General features: G+C 38.7%; 1 protein-coding gene across 6 annotated transcripts in view; it reads right to left on the reverse strand.

Annotated features, from left to right (window-relative positions):
* The window catches only part of blm (BLM RecQ like helicase), a 35,602-nt gene extending 14,817 nt beyond the window's left edge, over positions 1–20,785 (reverse strand). The window contains exons 1-11 of one of the 6 annotated variants that reach the window (XM_027161677.2): positions 20,383–20,784; positions 5,442–5,502; positions 5,004–5,253; positions 4,679–4,904; positions 3,854–3,895; positions 3,578–3,698; positions 2,755–3,449; positions 2,466–2,642; positions 1,992–2,110; positions 1,751–1,864; positions 1,366–1,464 (exon numbers count right to left, since the gene is read on the reverse strand). In XM_027161677.2, the coding sequence (XP_027017478.1) occupies positions 1,366–1,464; positions 1,751–1,864; positions 1,992–2,110; positions 2,466–2,642; positions 2,755–3,449; positions 3,578–3,698; positions 3,854–3,881 (1,353 nt within the window). In that variant the 5' untranslated portion in view covers positions 3,882–3,895; positions 4,679–4,904; positions 5,004–5,253; positions 5,442–5,502; positions 20,383–20,784. Of the gene's footprint in view, positions 1–1,365; positions 1,465–1,750; positions 1,865–1,991; positions 2,111–2,465; positions 2,643–2,754; positions 3,450–3,577; positions 3,699–3,853; positions 4,905–5,003; positions 5,254–5,441; positions 5,503–17,863; positions 17,929–20,382 lie in introns of all 6 variants that reach the window. The other 5 variants (XM_047822400.1, XM_027161674.2, XM_027161676.2 and 2 more) reach the window with 5 other exon arrangements.
* Between the last annotated feature and the right edge of the window lie 2,192 nt (positions 20,786–22,977).

Consider the following 22,977-nt stretch of genomic DNA (forward strand, 5'->3'; position numbering starts at 1 on the left):
GCAAAGGCCGGTGCATTTTGGAGGCGAGTGGACAAAGATTGTGAAAGCTACTGGACCGCTAGGGTGCCAGTACTTTTGGAGGTGAGCGGACATGAGTATGTGACGTGATCCGAATACCCGTGAGGTAGTTCCCCTCATTGTGCTGAGTGTTTTGATACATCACATGTTCATGTTGTGCAAATTTTTAATTTTCACGTGACCTCACGTGGCCAGAATACCCGTGGGGCAGTTCCCCTCATTGTGCTGAGTGTTTTGATATGTCACATGTCCATGTTGTGCAAATTTTTTATTTCGCTTGTTTTGGGGGTGGGGCTACACGTGACGTCACGTGACGTGACCAGTTCCCCTCATTGGGCGGAGTGTTTTGATGTGTCAAATGTCCCTGTTGTGCAAATTTTTAATTTTCACGTGACCTCACGTGGCCAGAATACCCGTGGGGCAGTTCCCCTCATTGTGCTGAGTGTTTTGATATGTCACATGTCCCTGTTGTGCAAATTTTTAATTTTCACGTGACCTCACGTGGCCAGAATACCCGTGGGGCAGTTCCCCCCATTGTGCTGAGTGTTTTGATATGTCACATGTCCATGTTGTGCAAATTTTTTATTTCGCTTGTTTTGGGGGTGGGGCTACACGTGACGTCACGTGACGTGACCAGTTCCCCTCATTGTGCGGAGTGTTTTGATGTGTCAAATGTCCCTGTTGTGCAAATTTTTAATTTTCACGTGACCTCACGTGGCCAGAATACCCGTGGGGCAGTTCCCCTCATTGTGCTGAGTGTTTTGATACGTCACATGTCCATGTTGTGCAAACTTTCTATTTCGCTTGTTTTGGGGGCGGGGCTACACGTGACGTCACGTGACGTGACCAGAATACCCGTGGGGCAGTTCACCTCATTGTGCTGAGTGTTTTTGATGTCACATGTCCATGTTGTGCAAATTTGGGAAAAAAGGCCACTTTGAGCTTCCGTTCCGGAATTCCGATCGCTTAGAAAAAAAGAAGCAACAAACTTCAGTCCAGGGTCTACGACATATCCGAATTTCGTGCATGTGGCTCGAAAGCCGTAGGCTGCATTTTTTAAATAATTTTTTGTCTAATAATAATAATAATAATAATAATAATAAGCTTATAACGGATGCCCACTGCTCCGGGTGTGTGTTCACGGTGTGTGTGTGTTCACTGCTGTGTGTGTGCACTTTGGATGGGTCAAATGCAGAGAACGAATTCTGAGTATGGGTCACCGTACTTAGCCGTATGTCACGTCACTTTCACTTTCATAATAATAATCTTATAACAGAAATCAGAATGTTGGCTTCTACAAAGCCAACATAATGAGTAACGGAACTGTACAATGTGTGTCTTGTCTACCTGGCTGACACAGTGTGCCTCATCGATGACAAAACGGGCAAGCAGACCTCGCTCATACAGATTCTTCAGTGCACTGATCATCCTCCCACTTGCACAGACCTTGTGGCATACATGCACATATGTTTACCAGACATGAAAGCAGATGCATCAAATCAACTTAGTATAATATAAAATAAGCATTAAAAACATTAAGTGCATTAAAAATGTGGCAGTATGCTCAGAGAAGCATGTTAAGACTACAAAGCTAGAGCTTCTTAGTAAGTATAAACACATAGCATAAACACTACATAGTCCATACTAACAACTGTTTGCTCTATACTGTTTGCTCTATACTTTGTCTATAATATCATTGGTCCAAGTACTGTATACTTCTTAAAATATAAACCTTTTCAGGAGTAGCATAAAGCAGTTTGATGACTGGATCACTCTTGGAAAGCTGCATGTAGATTTGTCCTGCCTCATAGTCACTTTTTCCCCCAGATAGGCTAGTTGCGGGGACCTATTTATTAAAAATAAATAAATAAATGAATAAATGAATAAATAAATTAAATAAACAAACAAGTCACAACACATTTACAAAACAATTAGTATTGAATTTATTGAAGCAGAATCCTAAAGTTGTTTACATCCAAAGTTGTAAGCTTCTGGATCTGATCCACAATAAGTGAACGAAGTGGAGATATCACGACAGTCACTCCAGTAGAAACACAGGCAGGCAGCTGATAGCAAAGGCTTTTACCCCCTCCTGTAGTTAAAGGAAGTTAAACTGTGAAACAACAATGGATTTCTATATATATTCATTAATTTTTTTTCACACACATTTTATATATGTGTGTGTGTGTGTGTATCGTTGTATATATCGTCTCATCGTTGTTATTTTTTCAATGATTTGTGCCACTAATCCACTAGTGCTTTGGCAAGTTTGGCTAGGGCAGTTGTTTGCAGAGGTTGTTAAGGAATACAACTTTTAATATATATATATATATATATATATATATATATATATATATATATATATATATATATATATATATACCTAGATAAATCTGCTAGCATAAAGCAGATATATTAATACAAGCACCTTGTGCTGAAATTCAAACCTGTAGGCATTAGCACAAATGTGTCCTCTCCGAGCAGCGTAGCATTGATGGCTTCTAGCTGATTAAATCTGAACTGATGAAGACCAAACTTTTTGTGGAAAATCTTCATCATCTCTGGAGAGTGTGGAAAGTTGAAGCCACAGAAGCGATCATGTGCTGGATTTCTGGATGTAATCTCTACAGAAACACATTACATTCTCTTAGTACTACAGACTATTAGAATATAATGCAAAATTAATCCACACAAAGGACAGCAAATAAAACATTTATGTAGCTTATCACTACTAACCAGGTAACCATGGTTTAATAAGCTTCACTACAGCAGTTGAGGTGACAACACTTTTTGTATCACAAGAGTTTGAGAGCCCTCCTTCCCAAACCTGTGGTAGTACACTGGAACTCCCTGACACAGATAAAGCTGCGGGTTCCTTACAATAATCCTGGATATCATTGTCACTGAAGTCGTCAATGTCAAAGTCACCAATGCAGAGGTCAATCACATCATTAGATGCTTTGCACTTTTGTAAAACAGTCCCACAAAGTAACACATTGCTGTCCACATTATCCACTTTAACTGTATTTGGCGGAGAGATAAAATGTACCGTTTTCCCTTGTTTCACAGACTGACCTGAGTGACTGAAGGACACACTCAAGGAACATTCTCCTGACTGACTGTTTCCATTACCACTGTTCTGGCCTGATAGCATTTCATCATGTTCATTCACAGCCTGAAAAAGGGAAGGATTCTGGCTGCAGTTGTCCCCTTGATCATCATCATTTTTAATGCAGTCTGAATCTTTATAGGTACTCCTGTTGGAATCCAGGAACATTACAGAAGCATTGGATTTACTGAGCTGAAAATGTGTAGATGAACAGTCGCATTTGCTTGTGACAGCAGAGCTTCTTTTGTGAAGCGACCTGGGGTGAGCGTTGGATCCTCTGTCTGTTTGCCACAACAATGCAGCATCAGCAACAATCCTTTTCCTATGGAAACCATCATATATTTGATAATGGTACAAACTGTGATCAACTGTGTTGATTTGTGTAATTTAAATAAGACCAACTTAAAAAATGCTAGCTCAAAAGCTAAAACTAGTACTTTTTCTTTTTACCTGTGAGCTCTCAGTAAAAGCAATTCTGTGCCATAGGTCAGGGACATAAGCTCATTTTCAGGGATAGTGTCCACCATACAACAAATAGATTCCATAACACCAAAAAGATCATCATCAAACCCTAAACAGATCATCGGAAAAAAGTACAAAAGTTAAGAAAACTGTTTTGTTGAGTTAAATTAATTATATTACCATAAGCTCCTCTACACAACTTTATTCGTTGTTATTACTGCATATGATTTTAACACATCCTGAAATACAGTGCTGGATTCAAACCTTTCAAAGGTCCTTGGTCATCTGTCATTTTCCTGCAAGATACTAAGATAATACACTCTGTTAGTACAGTAGTTTTAATAATTAGAATAAATGGTGTTCACACAAATTTGTATTGTTAATAAATCTGCTACTACCCCATTCATATTGTATATTTACCAAGATAAAATGTCAGATGTAAACATGGCTCCTTTAAGACCAATTAGGAAGGCCCTTTGTGACATACTGGAACACTTAAATGACAGTTCCTACCATAATATCCTAACAGCAGATTTAAAATCTACTACAATAGAGCATGGATAATTTTCTAAGTGATTTGCTGAAAGATTAGAATTGTGTGCCAAACATTCATACCTTGAAAAATATATTCCAAAATGTTTAGATATTTGGAGGTTTTTGAGAGGGATTGGTAGATCATTATAAAGTGATACAAATGTTTTAAAACAGCAAATTCAGCAGCCCAGTGTTTAAAATGCATTAAGGCAGGTAAAGCCCTAAAGTTCTGGATCAAGTTGCTGAAAGATCATAAATTTCCCAAAATTTGAATTTAATTGCTTAGATGCAGATGCTTATAATATACAGAATCCTTACATCAAATCTAATTTCGTTGTGAATCAGTTTGAACTGAATTCTCTTAAATCAAATCAAAAACATATGAATCGAATTTGAATCAAGTCATTGTCTACCTAGAGATTCACAGCCCTAACTGCTGTGCATCAACCAAAATTCTGATCCTTCCCAAAAGGAGCAAATTTCTATAAGCAAATTTCATTACATTAAAAACTGGAGAAGAAACCTGCAGTTTCCTCAGTTTATAAAAATTCTGACCTTTTATTCCTCAAAGTGATAAAGATACAAATAAATCATAATCAATGAATAGAGAGAGACAACGGCCTGTTGAACAGCTGAAATTCCCCTTAATTTCTTCGGAAGGCTTAATGGTAGTGCTTTTTTCTTCACAGTCAATTAGCACTGACTTGTGTTTGATTGAAATTCTGTGTTTTGTATTGATGAGGTTTTAACTGGGGGACATCCTCATCAACGGCAAGAATTTCTGTGAAAACGCAAACATTTGTTTGATGTTCCAAAAGATCCAAATTGGATGTAATTGGCAAATTCCTTTGCTCAGTATTGCAAATCTAAGCTCCATTACCTTTAATTGACCGATCTGGTCCTGCTCCTTCTCCATTGACTGCAGTTTTAAAATCATCAGAGTGGTCCCAGTCATCCATTGGAATAGCAGACAAGATGTAATCCTCACCTACACCTATGGCTGTGATGCCACTGTTGCCTGCAAGTTGGTTCTTTTGTGGTTTATTCAATCTGCTGATGAAAGGCTCAATATAACTAGGTTTGCTTACTGCAAACAGGTTGGCAACTGGGTTGAAGGTCTCGGACTTGGCCTTGTCCAAAAGACAAAAGAAAAGTAGACATAAATACGTCATGGTTGTGTTCTCATTGAGTTTCTAGATATATATATATATATATATATATATATATATATATATATATATATATATATAATAAAAAAGGGAGTTTTGTTTTTTTGTGAAACATTATTTTGTAAATGACACTCATTTGCACTAATTACCTTTAGAGGAACTTCAGCTTTGACACTGCCTGATTTAGACTTCTTTTTAAAGCAAAAAGATCTAGAAATGAAGAAAGGAATAGAGAAATTATTTTTACACACACACACACCTGCCATAACATCCCATCTAAACAAAACACCCATCTAAACACCTTCTAATTCACTGCAGTTCACCCTTATGTTTTGTATTCCTTTGAAAGGTACTAAACACGGAATCCTGGAAACATACTCAAGACCTGCTATTTAGCCATGACAATTTTAGCATTTGTAAGTCACACAGATCCATTTTGTAGCATGTATTTTATTGGGATTATGTGTGATGGACACAATTGTGAATTAGAAGATAAATGGTAAATGGTGTCCAGTATTTTTTACAAATAAATCTCTCACAAGTGTGCCATGCATTTGTATTCAGCTGCTCAGAGTCAGTACTTTGAATGTTTATGTACATTTGTTTGTAGTTGTAATGTGACAAAATATGAAAACGTACATTGTATATGAATACTTTTGCAAGGCAATTCATATAGCTGAGGCAGGTCATATTGAAATGAAAGAACGATTCTCCAGGATCATGATGCTACAAAAATTATCAAACTGCATAAAACAAGACAGAGCTAAAGACTTAAAGTTGTCCTAGCTACATAAAGTGCCTAGTGCATACAGTGTAAGAAGAAGAAGAAGAAGAAGAAGAAAAAAGAAAAAAAAGACAGTGCAGACAAAAAAACAACACTACAGGACATATACACCAGTGTTCATTCTGTATATTATACAGTACATTGTGCAGCCAAAGTAAACAAAAAGGTTTCAAGAAAACATATCAAGTCAAGTCACCTTTGTCACATCACCACGGCACATGTGCCATGGTGAGAGAAATTCTTGGGAGCGAGCTCCAGAAATTGCAGAACCATTCACATATAGTAGTTAAGAAACGTAAATAGAACAATTTACAAACAGTTTAAAAAATGTGCAAAATGCTTAGAACCATTTGAAATGTGTAAATGCGGCAAATGTGGAAAGGATGCAAAGTGATCATACATAGTCAGTACACACAGTGTACTACTAGACATATATGTATATATACATACATATACTTATATATATTGTTTATATTTATACTTATAAGTATTATATACATGTAATATATATGTAACATGTAAGGTGCAACAGACTGTACAGATACAGAAATGTCCTGTGGTACCGATAGCTTATTGTCAGATAGATTGTTATTTTAAATTAAATGCAGTGTGTGTGTATAGTCCCGTGTGTACTGATGCAGTACGAATGCAGTGTACGTGTGTGTGTATAGTCCAGTGTTGAACTGTTGACGTTTGAGTGCAGTGTGTAGCATACCATATTGTGGGAGTATGCTGTATGCTTTGTTAGTTATGGCTGTTAATTAGTCTGATGGCCTGAGGGGAAAAAGCTATCCCTCAGTCGACTAGTGCGGGATCGGATGCTGCGGAGACGTCTTCCTGAGGGAAGCAGAGAGAGCAGTCTGTGGGACGGGTGGCTGGAGTCATTAGAGATCCTCCTAGCTTTTCTTATACACCGCCTGTTGTAGATGTCCTGGAGGGAGGGAAGCTCACCTCCAACAATGTGGCTGGCAGTTCGCACGACCCTTTTCAGAGCTTTACGGTTGCCAGCGGTGCTGTTTCCAAACCAGGCAGTGATGCAGCCCGTCAGGATGCTCTCTATAGTGCAGGTGTAAAATGTTCTGAGGATGCTGGGGCTCATTCCAAACTTCCTCAGCCATCTCAGGAAGAATAGGCATTGGTGTGCCTTCTTCGGCACTGCGTCAGTGTGTGTGGACCAGGTGAGATCCTCACTGATGTTGACACCCAGAAACTTAAAGCTGCTCACACGCTCCACAGGTGTCTTTTCGATGGTGATGGGTCCGTGTTCTCTGCTCTGTCTCCTGAAATCTACCACCAGCTCCTTGGTCTTGTCAATGTTTAGTGAGAGGTGGTTCTTCTGACACCATTTAGTCAGGGTGCTCACCTCTTCTCTGTAGGCCGTCTCATTGTTGTCTGTGATCAGGCCTATCACCGTTGTATCATCAGCAAATTTGATGATGACGTTGGAGCTGTGTGTGGCTGTACAAGCAGTGGTCCAGTACACGGTCACCACGCGTGTTGATGGTGATGTGTTGGAGGTATTTTGGAGCTATTGTTCTGAAGTTGGCTTTGTTAAAGTCCCCTGTTACAATAAATGCTACATCTGGGTGCGCGGTTTCCTGCTCACTTATATTCCCATACAGTTCCTTGAGTGCCTGGTCTGTGTTAGCTTGAGGAGGAATATAAACAGCTGTGATAATGACCGCTCTATATTCCCTCGGTAGCCAGAATGGTCAACACAGAAGCATAAGAAATTCCAGATCAAGGGAGCAGAAGGATTTAATAGAGTGTAGGTTCCTTTCATCACACCACAAGTTGTTGTTAAAAAAACAAACACCTCCGCCTCTGCTTTTCCCTGTGAGCTCTTTCGTCCTGTCCGAGTGGTGCACGGAGAACCCCATGAGCTCGATGGCGGAGTCTGGAACCTCCGCAGACATCCAGGTTTCTGAGGGAAATAATGCAGCAGTCCCTCGTTTCTCGTTGGCAGGAGATACGTGCCCGTAGTTCACGGAGTTTATTGTCTAGTGACTGAACATTAGCCAGCAAAATGGTTGGGAGAGGAGGTCGGAGGGGACGACGTCTGAGTCTAACAAGGATGCCGGCTCTCTTCCCTCTTTTCTGGCGGCGTTTCCTCGGTCACGTTTGTGCGGCCCAGACAAAGGGCTCCGATGCGGTGTTGGTAAACAAATCGCCAGCGTTCAAGAACTCAAAGTCCGGTTTGAGTTTCACGACATAGGAACCTATATTTAGAAGGGTGTGTCTGTCGTAGGCAGTTATGCAAACAACTTCCAACACGCAGGACAGCAGAATACCTAGTAAGATAAATGAAAAACTGCAAAGTTTCCTCGGAGCTCGCAACACTGCTGCCATGCTCGGCGCCATCTTGGAGCATCACATATATACACACTTATGTAATGGCAGAATTCTGGTGAGGTATTGACAAGTACCCTTACTGCTGTTCTGCTGATAGCACAATCCTCAGAGCCATTGTCAAATCTTACACTGATACATTGGGTCCAGGGTTCCTCCTGGTGCATGACAATGCCCAGTCTTATGCAAACAGAGTGTGTAGGCAGTGATGCCACTAACTGATCCACACATTCCCCAGAATTAAATCCAACTAACATCCTCTGGGATTTTATGTATCGCGCATCTGAAAACATCCAAGTAGCACCACAGTCCAGGAGATTATTGATGCCTTAATACAGGTATGGGAGGAGATCCCCATGACACCAATTGCCATCTCCTCTAGGAGCATGCCCACACATTGTCAGGCCTGCATGCAGGCGAGTGGGCATCCATACACACTACTGGCTTACATTAGGAATTGCCATGATGAGATTCAAGTTCGACAAGGCTGCAATTTTTATTTTTTCCTTTACCTTATTTCTTGGTGTGATTTTGAATCCAGCAGTCTCTGAGCTGACTCATTGAGTTTCCATTGACCACTGTCACAACGTATAGACTCCAATCAGGCATAAAACTATGACCACCTTCCTAATATTGTGTTGCTCCGCCATTTGCCGCCAAAACAGCAATAACCTGTTGAGGGATGGACTCCACTAGAACCCTGAATGTGTGCTTTGGTATCTGGCACCATGTTGTTGTGCTCCTCAAACCATTCCTGAGCCATTTCTGCTTTGCTGCAGGGTGCATTATCCTGCTGAAAGATTCCACAGGCATCAGGAAATAGCATTTCCATGAAAGGGAGCAACAATGACATGATCTGTGCTGACAAAGTCTGTCTGTAACAATGCTTAGGTAGGTGGTATGTGTCAAAGTAACATCCGAATGGATAGAAAGACCCAGCTGTACATTGGCAATTTTCATCACACCTTTCCAGCATTAACTTCTTTAGCAATTTGAGAATTGGCCGCCCATGACCCTGTTGTCGGATCACCACTGTCCCTTTCTTGGACCACTTTTAATAGATACTGACCACTGCAGCCTGGGAACATCCCACAGGTGCTGTAGGTTTGGAGAAGCTCTTATCCTGTCATCTGGGCATCACAATTTGGCCCTTCTCAAACTCATTCAAATCCCTACACTTGCCCATTTTCCTGCTTCTAATGCATCAATTTTGAAAACAATATGTTCACTTGCAGCCTTATATTTCCCAGTAACTAATAGGTGCCATGATGAAAAGATGATCAGCCTTTTTCAACTGTCACTGGTCATAATGTGATTGTTGTATGTAAAGATCTTCAACTTGAATATTTTGTTCATTTAAGTGTTCACTTAATTTTTTGAGCAGTGTTCATTGAAGCATACAGAGCTACACAGCTACAGACCAGTCAGAGTGCCCAAGACCCCGTTCACTGCTGAAAGTGACAATAGGCATGGGAGTAGGGGTGGGCGACATACCCTCAAAATTACAGTACATCATGATATTTCAAGAACATTTTGCAATAATCATATTTATGACGGTATATAAAAAAATATGGAACATTTTATTGCCAATTGTAGCTGGCAGGCAGCAGCATTTATTAGAGCAAACAAAATGAAGTAGCATTTTCCATCCAGTGATCCATCATTGATAACAGACTACCTAATTTGAAGTGTAAATCTATTGTCATAAAGTGGCAGCAGCAGCATTATAGGGCAATAGTTGTGACAGTCACAATATTGTCACCTAATAAAATTGGCCTAAAATTTTAAGAACAAATGTAAGCAAACAGCAGCAATCTAGACAATACATCAAAATGTAAAAAACTGACTGCCTATAAAAAGTAAATAAAAATGCTACCAAAGTAATAGTTAAATCAAAGTAGGTAGAATATAAGTGCTGAAACCGTTGCATTGCCTCTAATTCTTTGTGCAAACACAAAATGGAAGTCAGGTTAGAATGTCAGTGCTGGAACCTGTACAAGTATAACTATTTTCTTGGCCAAACGGCTGATCCAAGGAAAGTTCATCTCATGCATTTTCCACCACATAAAGGGATCACTCTTGCTGTCTGCTGGTGTGCAGTTCAAGTAGCTGTGTAATTCAGCTGTGATTTTCTCAATCTCAGACATGGCTGTCTTCTCTGTTGCTGCATCTGTGACTGATAAAAAAAAGAATACATTGACAATAATCTGTCGCATCATATCGCTGCCATAATTTATGCTCCAGCAATGCTCGGTTGAGACATTTGTTTACTTTCGGGCCACACATCAGCTGCTATTATTTCCTCCTCGTGTACCTTCATAGCCTGGTTGTACTCGATGGTGTGTTTTTGTATTCAAGTGGTGAAACAAGTTCCTTGTGTTTCCACCTTTAGCGGTAACAGTTTTCTTGCATTTTTTGCAAAAAATTTTGCTTTGTTGGAGGTCTAACCTCTTGTAACCAAACCACTACATAGTATGTATCCATACTATTGAAGTAGCTTCCCTTTTCGGTACTAAATCATCGGAGGCTGACATACTGTTCTTGCAGGTGTTGTTGCTGTGCGGGCAAGGGAAAGTAAATGCGCCATACGTCATCACGCTGCAGCTTTTAATATAGCATTGTTATTGCAAGATGACACTATCATGTACAAAATTACACCAGAGTTTTAATAGACGGTATGATATGGCACACCCCTACATGGGAGCATCAAAACTAAGGGGCTTTTTACATCTGGTCACTTCATGCGTTTTCTGTGATCCGATAGCTATCCGATCGTAAAAAGACCATGTGTAAATGCCCTCGGAAACGGTTTCGAGACGGATACAAATCCGATCGCTCAAACCACTTCAGGAGGTGGTCTGGGACGCATTTCATATGATACTGGACAGGTGTAAATGAATGTGGTTGTTCAAGCCACATACGTCAGCACTAAACTCCTCCCAAACGGAAGTACAGCACTCGCAAGTGACTCGCGAGTCGTGCATCGCGCCGGAAACAAATATGTTTTCCCAACAGTGCTGGCTCCGATCTTTCACCCAGGTGTCTCTTTGGGTCTTAAAATGCACTGCTGCTGCCAGCGAAAATGCAGCAAACAGTAAATGCTGTTTTTTGTATCAATCGCACACGCCAAAGCATATTCCATTTCAATTACCCCGGAAATGAGGTGAAATATATTTGCATATTGGGCGGGAGTAGAAAGATTAGATTGATATCCGATTCGCCAAGACGCATTTATGTGGCCTAATGTAAATGGAACAGTTTTAACAAATCAGATAGCTATCGGATCAGAGAAAACACATGAAGTGACCAGGTGTAAAAAGGCCCTAAAGCATTTACACAAGCGTTTGACAGGCACCATTATCTGTAGTGACTTACATTTTTATACAACTAAGCAATTGAGGGTGAAGGCCCTGGCTCAGGGGTCCAGCAGTGGCAACTTGGATGTGGGATTCAACACCTCGGATGCTCTGCAACATTCTGCTGGAAAACCTTGGGTCTTTGAATTCATATGTATGTTACTTTGACACATACCACCTTGCTAAATGATGTTGCAGGCCAAATATGCTCCTTCATGACATCAGAATTCTTTAATAGCTGTGACCTCTTTCAGTACAATAATGCTCCCTCCCAAACTACAAAAGTTGCTTAAGTGTGGTTTGAGGAACATTCAAGAATTCAAGCTGTTGTCTTGCCACAGATCCATGTCTGATCCATTGAGGATCCATCATGCAACTTACATGATTTAAATGTCTTTGTGACAAATATCACAGCAGACTTTCAAGATCTTGTGGAATCCATGCCATGATGGGTCAGAACTGTTTGGGGTGTTATCCAGTCTGCTAATTAGGTATCCTCAGTAAAATGCATAATACAATGCAGAGGCAGTTCCAGAACTACAATTAATGTAAGATCAAACACCAGCATGGGGGAAATGTGATGTGTCTGACTTTACAGATGGCATGGTTGTTGGTACCAACAGGCTGGTTTGAGTAGTTAATAAACTATTCATCTCCTGAGATTTCCATACAACCGCCTCTTAAGTTTGCACAGAATGGTGTTTAAAAAAAATCTCTATGGAGAGGGTCAGCAGAATGAAAAACCTTGTTGATTGCTGATGAAAGAGATCAGTAAAAAATATCAGACTGGTCTGCACTTACAGGAAGTCCACAGTAACACAAACTCTTTACAACTAGAGCACATAATTAGTAGTATAGCACATAAGGTCAGTCAAGATCAAGAATCTGATCATTAGCAAAGAGACTCAATGAAACTAAACAGCTGAAGACTGCATAAAGCTGAGGTATTTTTTTTTTTTTATCTTCAACTGTTTCAATGAGCTTGTAACCATAATAGACTCAAGGCTCCAATATGCTCTTCTGCTGTTGAAGATCATCCACCTCATGCTTTGATGCTTTTCTGCTCACCACAAATGTAAACAGTGTCTATAAATTTGTCAATTTTCCTCTAAGATTTATCAACAACTAAGCATCTCCGCCCATAAATCTTCCACTCATTGGTTTTTGGTAATATTGTGTATAATTTACAGACTGTTTGATGTGAACTTTCCAAAAGATCAGCAATTTCTATACAATACTACTCAAACCAGTCCTTCTGGTATAAAGATCCATGTAAAATTCATAGTCACAGTGATTATATTTTATTTCTCAATTTTAATGTTTGATGCAAAAAAAATATATGAAACGCTTGTATTGGGTTGCTACCAAACTGTGTGAATGTAGAACTGCGGTTAAGCCGGCCGCTTTTCTGGAAGCATGTTTAAACTAGCCATACGTATATTTCAAGAATTACATATATAGCACAGAAACTGCACTTGTGAAAGTCACAAACGACTTGTTCTTATCTTCGGACAAAGACTGTATGTCCCTATTAGTTCTACTTGACCTTAGTACTGCATTTGACACTATAGATCACAACATTCTCCTAGATCGCTTACAAAATTACACAGGTATTCATGGACAGGCTTTAAGTTGGTTTAGATCCTACCTGTCTGATTGATACCATTTTGTAGAATTAAATGGTGAATCCTCCATTTTATTGCCAGTTAATTATGGGGTCCCTCAAGGATCAGTTCTAGGACCTCTACTTTTCTTGATATACATTCTTCCATTAGGGCACATTATTAGAAGACATGGGATTAATTTCCACTACTATGCTGATGACACACAGTTATATATCTCATCAAAACCAGATGAAATAGCTAAAGTGTCCAAGTTAACTCAATGCCTTAGAGAGATAAAAGACTGGATGAACTGCAATTTTCTGCTGTTAAACTCTGATAAGATAGAAATACTGTCATAGGTCCAAAAACCAGTACACAGAAACTCTCACAATTTAACTTCCATTTAGAGGGATGTACTGTTACTAGTAGCTCGACAGTGAAAGACCTGGGTATTATATTAGACAGCAACTTGTCTTTTGAAAATCATATCACCCATACTACAAAAACAGCCTTCTTCCACCCTAGGAATATTGCCAAGCTGAAAAACTTCCTGTCTGTATCTGTTGCTGAGAAGCTAGTTCATGCATTCATGACCTCTAGACTGGACTATTGTAATGCGTTACTAGGTGGTTGTCCTGCATCTTCAATAAATAGGCTACAGTTAGTCCAAAATGCAGCTGGCAGAATTCTCACTAGGACAAGAAAGTATGACCATATAACCCCAATTTTATCATCTCTACACTGGCTACCTGTTAAGTTTAGAATTGATTACAAACTGCTGCTACTTACGTACAAGGCTCTTAATGGTTTAGCTCCCATTCATTTCCTATGGAGAGTTGCAAAGGCGCTGCATGAGGTGCCGACCATCTGCTGATCAATAATTTTCTGATCCATTTTGAGCGTTGGATCCGTTAAAAAAAATTAACTTGTGTGACTACACCGCATCCGACATGCCGACCGGATGTGATGTATTCCAATGTTGTCCAATCAGGTTTGTGTGCGCGAGGTGATAAAAATTATTTAAAAAGTATTAATATAAACTTTAGTAATTTTTAAACTTTATCAAAAACAATCTTTTGTTTTAAATACATTGTTATTGATAAAGTAATAAATTAATATCTACAGTATTTTCCACACCATAAGGCGCACCGGATTATAAGGCGCAGTCGCAATTACGGGGTGTATTTCTGTACTTAACCCATACAAAAGGCGCACCGTATTATGAGGCGCATGCTAAAACATACAGTCTACAAAAAAAAGGTAACAAACAAAACAGTGAGTTTAGTTGAACTTTATTCTACTATTTAACAACACACATTTTTTAATCAATCTTCTCCTACAAATCCATCAAAGTCCTTATCTACTGTGTTTTCTTAACTTGGCGCAGTACATTTTCTTGCTTCCTCCACTTCCAAACCATAGATTCATTGATGTTGAATTCTTTCAGCTGCTCTATTCCCATTTACAACCACGTAACTGATAGCCTGTAGTTTGAATTGTGCCTCATAAGCATCTGATTTTTATTGGCAGATGGCAAACCAACTTAAGGTGCATTTACCGCCACCTACTGGACTGGAGTGTGGAGCGCATAATGGTTAGGAAGAAACAAATGTTGTTTTGCAACATACCGGTAGTATAACTACCGGAGGCGTGGCGAAGGTAAGCGTACGTACTGTACGTATTACGTAATGTTCTCTGATTGGTTTATCGCTGCCAGCATACGTGGTGTATGTATACGTCCCTGTGTCAGTGGGAAGTGGTCCGACAGTCAATCGAGCAGAGCGCTTACCAAAGTCGCACAACAACATTTTTACAGATTTTTGGAACTCGATGCACCAGATTATTAGGCGCACGGCCGATTTTTGAGAAAATTTAAGGCTTTTAGGTGTGCCTTATAGTGCGGAAAATACTGTAATATTGCTTGATCTTTAAGTGCATAGAATAGGTTATAATGAAGTGATATTAGCTACTTGCACTAAGTACCATTTTAAACATTTTAAAATGTTATTATCGATTAAATAGTGCCTCCTTGTCCAATTTTATTGACAGATGTGACTTTAAATAGGAATTATTAAAAAAGTATTTGTGACACGAGGAAAAAAAGTGAAATGAGATGGTTTTACCAACTAACATCTTGAAATTTAAATTTTATAATGGATTTAAAGTGCCCCTTGGCATAATTACACATGTGGACAAAATTGTTGGTACCCTTTGTTCAATGAAAGAAAAACTCACATTGGTCACAGAAAAAACTTTAATCTGACAAAAGTAATAATAAATAAAAATTCTATGAATGTTGACCAATGAAAGTCAGACATTGCTTTACAACCATGCTTCAACGGAATTATTAAAAAAATAAATAAAAACCCTGCTCCAATAAAACCCCAATGACCCCAATGACCCCGCAATTGTGACTGCGCCTTATAATCCGGTGCGCCTTATGGTGCAGAAAATACTGTACTTTGGAAATGTTAAATAGTTCCTCCTTAAAATCACCATATATGCCAATATAATTGCACCTGGAGGTAGGGGTGTGCCATATCATACAGTCCATGATAACACTGGTGTAACTTTTTACATGATAAAAAAAAGTGTTCTCGCGATATCAATGATGGCTGTGTATTGCGTATATGGTGCATTTACGTTCCCTTGCACGCACAGCAACAACACAATGTCATCCTCCGATGACAAAGATTTAGTACCGAAAAAGGAAGCTACTTAATAGTATAATAGTATGGAGGTGGTTTGGTTACAAGAAGTCAGACCTCCAACAAAGCACAATTTTTTTGCAAAAAATGCAAGAAAACTGTTACTGCTAAATGTGGAAACAGCAAACTTTTTTCAGCACTTGAAGCAAAAACACACCATCAAATAAAACCAGGCTATGAAGGTATGCGAGGAGGAGATACTAACAGCTGGTGATGTGCGAAAAATACCAAAAGTAAACAAATAACTCAACCGAGCATCACTGAAGCACTCACTAGTTGCACTCCATATGGCAGGAAGAGTAAACGGTGGATGGAAATTACTGATGCGGTTACATATTGTTTGGCCTTGGATATGTTGCCAATCCAAATGGTGGAAAAGGAGAGATTTAAGAAACTGGTTAAAAAGCTCCACCTAAGGTACAACATCCCAGGTGAAAAATATTTTTCAAAGACATCCCTGCCTGCAATGTATGAAGTATGCTGCGACAAATTAGCCGCTACGCTGTCGTCAATGGATTTTTTTTGCCTCAACCACGGATATGTGGTCGAGCTGAACAGTGGAACCATATGTCAGCCTGACCGTGCACTATGACAACAACTGGAAGCCACACAACTCCTGCCTTGAGTTACATTCCCGAGGATCACATGGGTGTAAATATTGCCAATGGTTTAAGGGTGTTTCTTAAAGGTGTGGTGCACGATCTCTGAAAGCCAAATGTTGACATTTGAAATCACATAAAAAAACACGCCCCTAACCCAAATGGGTCTCACACCGGTTTTGATAGCTCCACCCCACACATACATACGCATACATACGCAACTATTATGGCAGAACCTGCTGGGGCAGCTGGCTGAGGGTATAATTTTATCAATGAATAAACTCAATGAGTAATACTATGGTAATACAGGTCAAATGTGTTTTTGTAGTACAGTGTGTTGTACCGTGAAAGGTTTAGCTATGTTTCATGAGGATGACGTTCAAAACCTAGAACCCAAGGCAAAGCTAATGTTAGAGGCAGAGGTCGTAACTTTGCTGTGGATAAACACCTGGAAACAGAAGACTTGGAGCGTGTGCACATGCTGCAGGCTTAATGACTTGCAGTAACGCAAGTGTAATTGATTGATTTCATTTCATTATGAACTTTAATTGATAGGAAGCCGTATTCTGTTAGTAAAAGCTACTGTAATGTATATATAGCAGTATTATCTCTGTATGTACACTGATGCTACATAATGTGAGCACAGTAACATTTGAAGCATCATTATGTATATACCATCTATTTTCCAACAAGGTGTAATATCAATAATGCACTGTACACTCTCTCCGCCGCATATTGAGAACACACACCCCTTTCTGCTAATTGGCTACACGTTTGTTTTGTTAGTCGGCCCGACTCAGTTTTCCGAAGCATTTTTAACTTGCCTTTAACTCATGGCACATAGAAGAGGACAAACAAATGTGTGTGACAACAGACAGTGGAGCCAATGTTGTTAAAGCCATCGCTCTCAAGACCAGACTGTCATGCTTTGGGCATCGTCTGCACGTGGCTATTGGTAAGTTTCATTTACCAAACAAAAACTTGTAATTTATTTCAATGAGAAATGGCTGTCACTTTTTCTGTGTGCGTCTATGCGAGCGAAAGGGAGGGAAGAGGGAGATAGACCAACTGTCTTTCTTTACCTTTAGAGAGGAGTATGAAAGACTCCAGGATTGACAGAGTGGTGGGTGTGTGAAAAAAAGATTGTGGCTGCACTCCGAAATGGGCTTACCTCAGCACAAATTGGTCACAGAATCTCCCACACGATGGGGATCAAGATAAAAGATGATCCAGTTGCTGTTGGAACAAGAAAAGGCCTTCACACAGGTTTTAGCTACAGACCGGTCAACCAGACACCCGGTGCTAATGTGACAAGATAGAGGTCCTTTATTCTGTAAGCATGGCTCTAGGTTCTCTCCTTGAATTTACTGATGCATTCTCTGCTGAAGACCATGTCACTATCTAATGCATTAAGCCTGTTCTTGAGTTTATCCAATAATAACATCCTTCAGGCAAAGGAGAATAACACAGACCTCATGAAGTCAATCAAGAAATCTGTACTAGACTACATGTACAACAGTTATTTAGATACTGTGATGGAGAAAATGATCAATCTGTCAATCTGACTCAAAATGCCTTCAAGAGACCAAAGAAGACCCTTGGAAGCTTTTTCAAGGGTGCAGCAACAGAGGAGACAGCCGTGTCTGAGATAGAGAAAATCACAGCTGAATTATACAGCTACTTGAACTGCCCACTAGCAGACAGCGAGAGTGAAGCATGAGGTGAACTTTTCTTGGATCGGCCATTTAGCCAAGAAATACTTATGCATCCCTGTTACACATCCCATGCACAGTTCCAGCACTGACTTTCTAACCTGACTTCCATGTTCCAGTTTGCACAATGAATTAAAGGCAATGCAATGGTTTCAGGACTGATATTCTGCCTCATTTGATTTAACTGTTACTTAAGTTTTGATAGCATTTTATTTTATTTTTATAGGCAGCAAGTGCTGTAATTGCCAATAAAATATTGTTCCATATTTTTTTCCTATACTGTCATAAGTATCCTTATTGCAAATATTCTTGAAATATCATGATAATTTTAAGGCCATATCGCCCACCTCTACCTGGAGGTACATTTTAATTCATTATATAATAGATTTTTCAAAATGCTACTTAATAAAACCATCTATCAACCAAATACTCTATGTTAACAATAAAGATCAAATAATTTTACTTTGGAATTTTAAAGTAATTTTCATGCAAATTCAATATTTCTGTCCATTTAACACAACCAGAAGCTGAATTTGATCCTTTATAAAATGAACATTTCAAGATGTTAGATGATCAAACCAAATAAGATCAGTAATTATGCCCTCCTTTATGCTTTAAATAAACATCAAACAATTTTGCTTTGGGATTTTTAAGTAATAGCCCTTTAATCTCACTGTCTATGTTTCAATATAATTTACATTTTAATTCATTTCCAAATTTGATTGATTTTTGAATGGACATTTCAAATTGTTAGTTTATCAAACTAAGTCAGATCAATTCATAATGACCCATTCTTTACTCACAATAAAGATAATCCAATTTTACTGTGAAATCTTGAAGTAATTCTCTTTCAAAATTATTACATTGATTACATCATTAAATTAATATAATTCAGCCAGGATTTTGTGTCTAGGTATTTCATGCATAATCAATACCTGACATTCATATGTAATCAACGTCTGATGTTCCTGTGCCCCACCTGTAATTAACATATAACTAAAGGGGGAATCAAATGGCTGATTACATTGTGCCTGTGCCCCAACTTGTGCCTGTGCACTACCTGTAGGTAACATAAGGGCTGTAAAGCAATCAACTGATCAATAATTATACACTGATCAATAGTGTATAAAGTCTGGTCACACAGAAAGTACCTTTGGATTAAGATCCAGAAGACTGTGATGCTACATGAACATCTTCAATAAACACTTTTCCCCTGAGTTTACTGTTCTTTTATGTATTAGAAGCATTCTATTACGTTGGCGAGCCACCAAAATTAAAAAAAATTTAACAGAATTTTCTCATAATAGCCTGGGATATGCAAAAACAGTCGTGGCCTAATGGTTAGAGAGTCTCGGGCCGGCCATGACTGAGGTGCCCTGAGCAAGGCACCGAACCCCCCCCCAACTGCGGCAGCATGGCTGCCCACTGCTCCGGGTGTGTGTTCATGGTGTGCACTTTGGATGGGTTAAGTGCAGAGAACTAATTCTGAGTAGGGGTCACCGTACTTAGCCGTATGTCACTTCACTTACTTATTGAGTTTACCAAGTAACATTTATTTTATAATGAATTAAAATGTGCCTTCTTGCACAATTATATTGCAAGATATGATTTTGAATTTAAAAAAAATCCACAGTAATATTAGCTAAGCTCATTTTTAAATTTCCATTTGAAGAATTATTTAAAAAAATCAAAAGTAAAATTGGTTGAACTTTATTTTCATTAGGTCATACTTAAATGATCTGAAAATGGTTTATCAACTAACAATTAGGATTGTATAAAAATTTCGTTTTGTATTCATTTATGGGCTGAAAGCCGCGCCCTTGAAACATACGTGCGGCCAGTTTAACTGTGTTTTCAGAAATAGCGAATGGATTAACCGCAGCAATGTAAAGGTGTTCTTAATAAAGTGGACGGTGAGTATATACCTTAATGCAGAGTCCACACAGTGAAAAACATAAGATAAGGTTAGGACACTTACCCAGTCTTTGATTTGGCCAGAGACTTGATTCGTACGGCTACACTGCTGTGCCGCTCGAGCTGTTCTTTTAAATTGTTCTGAGGAACAGTAGGCATCGCGCTGGTAGCATTTAAAACGTGGTAAAATAATATGCAAACGCAGACAACTTCCTAGCTAGTTAATATAAAAGTAATCATTCCATTCGTGTTTGCTAAATGGCTACGTAGCCGACTACTGTTTTTTTCACTGCTGCAACCAAAAGAATCATTCTTGACCATTAAGGTAATATATTATATCGGAAAGACAATTTATACAATACTCTATCACTACAAAACCGCCTAAAACATTGAACGTACTTGTCCGCCTTCCCTGACCGTTTTACGTCAAACCGCGCGCATGCGCAAGGACGTCACATGACACGAGTGCCACAGAAATGAAAATCCCGCAATACTAACTTTTATTCTATAATTAAATGCATAGTGCCGGTATTGTGATCAAATACATACTTTTTTAAAATTATTAATAATAATAATAATAATAATAATAATAATAATAATAATAATAATAATAATTCAGTCGGTTATATCATGTTTTTATGTTTCCATACATGTAATAATGAAAAAACCCGGTGGTAGTCAGCCATCCGTGCATGGTAGAAGTCTGGTGTAATGTAGGTAGGATTAGACTAGCCTGTCATTGGTTAAGGCCAACACCTCTAGTTCCCGATGTCATCAAATGGGGCTCCCTGAAAACTTGCCATAAAAATAATACAATTCAAAAACAATCATTCCCATTAGAATTAATTTAACTCAGGATGGTTGTCAAAGTTTAAAACTTTTGTAAGGTTATTCAAACAGAGATAAAAATGTGTCACATTGAAACCAATGTCCTGACAAATTTTATATTAGGCTTTCAACAACAAAACAATTCATTTGGTTGTCCTGATTTCTAATTGAAATTTTCCAATAAGTCAATTTGTTGTACTGTAACACAAGTGTACTGGTAAAATTGGGTTAAATTCCTACATCTATTCCCCATCATTGTCTGCATAACCACTGATTCTGATGTTTACTTGAAGTCACTTTCTCTTCAACTTCTGTAGTGTTCACAGCTTGTGTCACTGTTAGGATGCCCATACAGGGAATGCCCTCCTGTACTCTCCACTCTTCCTAATCTAGGCTCCTTATTACACCTTCTGCCCGTTTAACCACCATGGGAGCTAAAGCCTTTAGTCGCACTGCTTCTCGTCTCTGGAATTCACTCCCAGAAAACATCTGTAACATAGACTCACTAACCACAATCAAAACATGACTCAAAATCTATTTGTTCAGTTCTATTTGTAAAGAGCAATCTACTGTAAGGTGCAGTAATCCAATGTCAAAAAAATTATATTTTTAGGTATCTGAAAACTGCATCCAAAATGGCTGGCATTTTAAAATGGCAAGTACATTTCATGGAAAATAGAGAATTGTGTTATTTTTTTAGTTTTATTAATTTTATTCTTTTTAAATAATGTCAAATTATGCTCTTATTTATTAAAGTGCTGAAAGCAGTTGTTTTGTTTGTGTTTTAAAATATTATCATTTTTTATGAATGTCAATAATAACAGACACCAGATCCATCTAGCTGTACTTAATAACATGTTTCTGTATAATTCATTCAGTTCTAGTAAATACACACTATTAATATTGTAGTGAGCTGTGCTATTCACTACAACCAGTGATAAATCATCAGTGATAAATATAATTTATTAGTGAATCCTAAAATTATCCACAAGGTATCATGAATTATGTAAATTGGCTAAAGTTTGTAGTCATGAGCGTGGGATACCATATCTCATCCAAAACTTTATTTAACTAGATTTAATTATTATTATTCCTATTACTTTTAATTTATTGCTGTTTTTCCCATCATAACTGATTTACACCAGTTCTAGGCAGAGCCTCTCTCTCTCTGCTCTCACCCAGCTTTGTTTTTGCCATCAGCAGAGGCGTTGTGTAGGCCTCGATTATGGGGATGCAGGTGGTATTGGTGGAAATGGCCCTTGAGATGGCTATTCCCTTTTCTCTCACCCTCTTCTCCAACTCAAAAAGCCTTGGTGTCCGGAAGCACATTATGCAGTTTCTTATGAGCCAAAAGAAGATCTTGTTAGAAGAGCCCACAGCACTGTGGAGAGACTTTGCCATCCAGGTGTATGTTGAACAGTGGCAGTTTTTCAGGCCTACTAGCCTGACATGATGAGGGGCATCAAACACTAGTTTCCATACTTCTGTGAAGCTTCTTAGAGAAAATGGGAATCATAAAAAGCACTAAACAAATAAATTGAATTTAAATTTAATTCAATTTAAAATAGCATACATTGGAGAGCCAACCTGTGGCATATGTCCAGAAAGCACAAAGCATGTTCGGATGATAGCATAAGTGACACTTACAGAGATATTGTTTCTCAGACTTCGACTGTCATTGTATGTACTGATGCTTCCCAGAGCTCAAATGATGTGACAACAAATGACAGCATTGAATTTTAATAATTTTAATAAGTCAATTCTTAGGAATGTTGGTTTACTGTACCTAAAATTACAATGGCAGCTTCTCCTTCTAGCTTCAACAATGAGT

This window comes from Tachysurus fulvidraco, chromosome 13 (assembly GCF_022655615.1).
Source record: "Tachysurus fulvidraco isolate hzauxx_2018 chromosome 13, HZAU_PFXX_2.0, whole genome shotgun sequence".
NCBI lineage: Eukaryota > Metazoa > Chordata > Actinopteri > Siluriformes > Bagridae > Tachysurus > Tachysurus fulvidraco.